Raw genomic sequence first — 5,856 nt, 5'->3', positions numbered from 1 at the left:
AAAAAGAGGGGGAAAAAGAGGGGGGAAATAGAGGGGAAAAAGGGAAAAGAGGGGAAAAGAGAGGGGGAAAAAGGGAAAAACAGGGGGGAAAAGAGTGGGAAAAAGAGGGGGAAAAGGGAAAAATAGGGGGAAAGAGGGGAGAAAAGGGAAAAAGGGGGAAAAGGGAAAAAAAGAGGGGGAAAAGGGGGAAAAAAGGGGGAAAAAAGAGGGGAAGAAAAGAGAAAAATAGAGGGAAAAAAGGGGGAAAAGGGAAAAAAGGGGGAAAAAGGGGGAAAAAAGAGAAAAAAGGGGAAAAAAGAGGGGAAAAAGAGAGAAAAAAGAGGGAAAAAGGGGGAAAGAAGAGGGAAAAAGAGGGGAAAAAGAGGAAAAAGAGGGAAAAAAGAGAGGAAAAAAGGGGGAAAAATAAAAAAGGGAAAAAAAAAGAAGAAAGGGGGTGGAAGGGAGGGCAAGATCTTAGATAGGAAGGGAAATGAAATGAAATAATCAAAAGGCTTTTAATGCCATGGCTTTTATTTCCCTGGGATTAAATCAGCTGGGAAGGCTCAGCCTCGTGTCCTACACACCAAAGGTGTGAGAATTTGAGGCCTGGGGAGGATTTTTCTTTTTTAAAAAAAAAAATAAAATAAAAATGGAGTGATATTTCCCATAGTAAAACCCCCTTAGGTGAGGGGAAAAACAGTGGTTTCATTCTTTAAGAGAATGGGAAAATTTCCTCTTCCTCCCCCCCACCCAAAAAAAAAAAAAATGTTGAGGAGATAAAACTGTGGTTTTTTTCTAGGGGGGTCATGGTTAAAAGCTAAAGGGACACCCCAAAAATATCCCTAAAATTATCATCTCCCAATTTTGGCACCGAATTTTTCCAGTAGCTCTGGTTGAGGGAGGGAGGGGGGGACACCGATTTGGATTTGTTTCCTTTCAGTAATTATTAAGGGATAGAAAACACATGTGTTAGGATGATATATTTTTTTTCCCTGTCTTTTTTTAGCCTGCCTTTTTTTTTTTTTTCCCCTTAAATCAGTTCATCAATTCGCTAATTATAGCTACGAGGGGGGAGGAAATCTCCCGACACGTCTATTTATTTTTTTTTTTTATTTTTTTTTTTTTTTTTGCCTCTCTGGGGTTTGGTTTTTTTTTTTTTTTTTTCGGCCTCTTAGTGTGAGCATCAGTAGGGGGAGAAGGAGGGGGGAAAAAAAAAAAAAAATCAAGGGGGAGAATATGAGTGGTGAATTTATTTCACATTTCTATGGGAGCTTTTCTTTACTGGGAACAAAGAGCAACTCCTATTAAAGAGCTACTCGAAGACTTGTCCATATTTCTACTTGCTGTGTAGCACTTTTAATAAAACATCTGTTCTTGCTTCTGCTGATGAGTTTACATAATTGTTTGCAGACCAATTTAACCAGAAAACTCCTCACATATTCCCTCTCTATGTGTTTTCGGGGAGAAAGAAATACCTTTTTTTGCCTAGTGACATATCTTGAAAAAATACTTTCCACAAATCCCCAAACTACTCGAAAATATCAATGGTAGCAAAAAAAAAAAAAATTAAAAAAATTAAAGAAAATAGATCCCAAACGTGAAGCAATGAGGAAAATAGACTTTAATGATGTCTCATTTGGATTTGGAAGAATTTTTAGGGTGGTTCTGCTGTGGTTTTTTTTTTTTTTTTGCTTTCCTTCCCCCTCCTCCTTGTCTTTCTCTGCTTTTTCTCGCCAGAAATCTGGTTTTTAGCGTGGGGAGAGGATTCTATTTTAAGTTTCTTTACGGCAGCTGGTTTGTGTTCACTATAAATCGAGGAGACTTTTAAGACTTGCCCTCTGTTTAGAGAAGTAATAAAACACTTAACTTTCTCGACTCTTAGTCACACGGTTATCACACAGGTCTCGATACAACAGCCCCAAGCACCTATACAAAAAAAAAAAAAAAGAAAAAAGGGGGAGGAAAAAAAAAATCAAAAAAAAGGAAGGAAAAAAAAAAAAAACCCAACCCCCAAAACCCTAAAACTCCAAGAAGAAAAATCGGAAACAAATAGAAAAATCAAGCCTAGGGGAAAAAAAAAAAAAAAAGGTTTTATAGAAACTCCTTCAAAGTTTAACAAGGTTGACTGGATGGAAATGTCTTTTCATAGGTGGAAGTTCTTCCTCTCACCCCCCCCCAGGGAAAAAAAAATAAAGGAAAAAAGGGAAAAAAGGAAAAGAAGGAAAAGAAGGAAAAGAAGGAGAAAAAGGAAAAAAAGGAAATAAAAGGAAGGAAATAAAAAGGAAAAAAGGAAATAAAGGAAATAAAAGGAAATAAAAGGAAAAAAGGAAAAAAAGGAGAAAAAGGAAATAAAAGGAAAAAAGGAAAAAAAGGAGAAAAAGGAAATAAAAGGAAAAAAGGAAAAAAAGGAGAAAAAGGAAATAAAAGGAAAAAAGGAAAAAAAGGAAAAAAGGGAATAAAAAAGGGAAAAAAGGAAAAAAAAAGGAAAAAAGGGGAAAAAAAGGGAAAAAAAGTCAATCTGCCCTAGAGAAGGTCCAACCCATCCAGCTGTAGCTACTTTTAATTTAATCTCCAAATTACAACGGGGCCATGAGCAATATATAAGGTAAGACAACACACCAAGAATTGCAGAATCCTCATCCATCCTCTCCTCTCCCTCCATCCATTTGGTGGAGCTTTTAATATCTGGGATGTTTTTTCCCAAAATCACCTTGTCCTGGCAGGTTTGAAACTTCTCACATATCCCCAAAAATTCCCAATCTTCCCAGTACATCTTTAACTTCCCAAATCCAACCCTGGATGAGTTTTCCCCATCCCAACTGGGAAGAATAAAATTCCCTTTTAACCCTCCTCAAAGTCTCCTTGAGGTTCTTTTTTTATACTTGGCTTAGTTTTGCTTGGAGAAATCCTCTCCTAGACTGGGAGGAATGGGGAGAAGGAGGAAAAGGGAAACGAAAGCAAAGCGAAGTTGGGTTTTTTGGGGGGAGCAAAATATTTGGAATTCTTCCCCATGGCCATGAGGCTGATTCTTGGAGCAGAAGAGCTCCAAGTTGAGTAGTCTTAGGTGGGAGGTCACTACTCTCCCCACTAGGTCATTTCTCCCCAACAAGGTGTTTCACACTTCCAACCACCTCTTTTTTTTTTTCTTTTTTTTTTTTTTTTTTTTTTTTTTTGGGGTTGGAAATTTTTTTTTTTTTTTTTCCCCCTTGGTGACACTCAAGGGAAGCCTTAACGTTATAGAAGATGAATACACGAGCTGCTTTTGCTGCTTTTTTTTTTTTTTTTTTTTTTTTTTTTCTTCACTTGTAGTCTCGTTTATGGTTTTATTGCTACCATTGATTACTTTGCTTTGTTACACAGAGGAAAAAGAGCATAAAATCCGTTGGCATCCGGATTCCTGTTATAGCTGGGGGAAAAATATACACCACCCTCCCCAAGCTTTCTTTGTCAGCTAAAATCTTTTAGGGATAGATGGCTTAAAAAACAACCCCAAAAAATCCAAATAAAAAGGGATTCAAGTCCATTGATGGAGAGAAGACAAACAAATAGGCTCAATTTTGAATCTGAGTGTACACCCACAGTTTTTTCCCTCTTTTAACATTGCTAAAAAAAAAAGCCAAACGTGGACACGATGGAGGTTGGAAAATCCACCAGTTAAACCCCAAGGAGGAGGCCAAAGTTCTCCTGCCATTATGGAATTTGGAAAGAACAAGAATAATTCAAGATCTCTCCCAATATTTACAGATCAGCAGGTATGTTTTACGTTGGATGACTCCAGCTTGAACTGAAAATCAGCTCTGCTGCCTTCATTTCAATTAGCTCGAGGTGTAATTTCCCCCCCAGAAAACAGAGGAGAAATCCCTTCAATATTTCCAAGAGAACTTTCCCAATCAACTGGAAATATCTACAACTCTAAATTCCTCCAAACACACACACACAGGAGGTTTTGTCCCCAGCTCAAGCTGCTCTTGACAACCACAAATCCTCTTTTTTTTTTTTTCCCCCTCTCCTTTTTTTTTTTTATCTTTTTTTTACCCCTTTTTCCTGCTGTTGATGGAGTTGTTGTTGTTGCGAATGTAAATATCCTCCAGCATTGAAAATTCGCAGGGAAAGGTCTGAAGGGAGAAATGTCAAACTGGAGGAGAAATCGAACTTCCAGACTAACGTGAGTTTGCAGTGTTGGGTGTTGCTTTGCTGAATATCCTTTTTTTTTTTTCCCTTTTTTTTTTTTTTTTTTTTTGCTTCCCCTCCCCAAGACATACTTTGAGAAAGCTCCGAAACACGTTATCAATTCCGAAGTCGCCATGTTTTTCCCCCCCTTCTCTTTATGGAATATTTTTAGATTTTTCACATCAGGAAAACAATCATTTGATTCTAGAATATTGACCAATTCTACAGGAGAACAAGGAGAAAAGGGTTGGGGTGGGAAGGAAACAAAAAAAGACAACACCAAAAAAAAAAAAAACCCAACATAATAAAGGAGGGTAATTTATAGCTTAATATTCTGTGGACATCTGAGATTTATTACTGGGGAATCCTAAGCTATTTTATGACAAGATATTAAGCAAACATTTCTTTCCAATAATCAAAAAGGCAACAAGCACCAAAGGCAAAGACAAGCAGCAAAATAAAAAAAAAAAATAAAATGCAAAACTACCACGGACGATGCTCCTAAACCATCAGCAGCAAAAAGAGGAGGGAATGGGGAGAGGATGGAGAGTGGGGAAAGAGGGATGGGAGGGGGGAAAAGGAAAAGTTAAACCTGGCTGAAAAAATTTACACCCCCCCCATCATCCTCCCAGTCCAACCCAGTTCTCTCCCCCCTCCAAAGCAGCATCACCCCCAGTTCTCTTCTTCCCTCCCCATCTCATCCTCCCTCCATCCCCCTCCTGCCCCTCGGGGGGATACTTTAGGGGATGTTTTTTTTTTTTTTTGGGGGGGGGGGGGTTACAGGACTTACTTTCCATGCCCACTTAGTTTCAACTAGGGAATCAAGAGAAGCAAAAGCAATTTTTTCCCTTTTTGACACCCGTTTTCCCATTGGTTCTAACCGGGTCAGCTGACTGTGTCATTCTGTCTGTCCTGGAGCAGAGCCTTCCCTATAACAATCTAGTTCAGACTACAAAACTGGAGAGAGAAAATAAATATTAAAGAAATCACACAGCCAGGTATAGAAGGGGGAAAACGCAATGAATTCCTATTTTACAAACCCATCTTTATCTTGCCATCTAAGCAGTGGCCAAGAGGTGCTTCCCAACGTAGCCCTCAATTCAACTGCCTATGACCCTGTCAGGCATTTTTCTACTTATGGAGCAGCCGTTGCTCAAAATCGGATTTATTCTTCTCCTTTTTATTCACCTCAAGATAATGTTGTGTTTAGCTCCAGCCGAGGACCTTATGATTATGGATCTAATGCTTTTTATCAAGAAAAAGACATGCTTTCTAGCTGCAGGCAAAATTCTATGGGACATAATACACAGACATCAATCGCACAGGATTTTACCAGTGATCAAAACAGGAACACTTCGCAAGAACAAAAAACTAGCATTCAAATATACCCCTGGATGCAACGTATGAACTCCCACAGTGGTAAGTTTTACAGCTCGGAGATATAAATTAAATAAACTGAACCATCTTTACGACCTTCTCCCTAGCAGAACAGGCTGAGCGACTTTTTATGGCCCCATAAAAACAAGAATATAGCTCCTTCACAGTTGCAGCTACAGGCCTTTTATTTGTTAAGTTGTTACAAGCAAATATGGCTTGTTATGCTCTTTCTAATTAAAAGACTTCGAGAGTGGAAAATATCCATAATAAAGTGCAGCGAGCTCTGCTAGGGAGTTAAGCACAAAAATATTACCGGGTGTTTAAAACAAA

General features: G+C 38.5%; 1 protein-coding gene across 1 annotated transcript; it reads left to right on the top strand.

Moving 5' to 3' along the window:
- Positions 1 to 5,168: 5,168 nt before the first annotated feature.
- Positions 5,169 to 5,568, top strand: HOXC6 (homeobox C6; the record flags this gene model as incomplete). The annotated part of the gene is made up of 1 exon (XM_009084348.1): positions 5,169 to 5,568. A coding segment is annotated over exon 1 (400 nt), but the record flags the coding sequence as incomplete, so codon positions are not given.
- Positions 5,569 to 5,856: the final 288 nt, after the last annotated feature.

The sequence above is a fragment of the Acanthisitta chloris genome, unplaced genomic scaffold (genome assembly GCF_000695815.1).
Source record: "Acanthisitta chloris isolate BGI_N310 unplaced genomic scaffold, ASM69581v1 scaffold9281, whole genome shotgun sequence".
NCBI classification, from domain to species: Eukaryota; Metazoa; Chordata; class Aves; order Passeriformes; family Acanthisittidae; genus Acanthisitta; species Acanthisitta chloris.
Note: the sequence above shows the minus strand (reverse complement) of the source record. Positions and strands in the feature narration are given on the sequence as shown.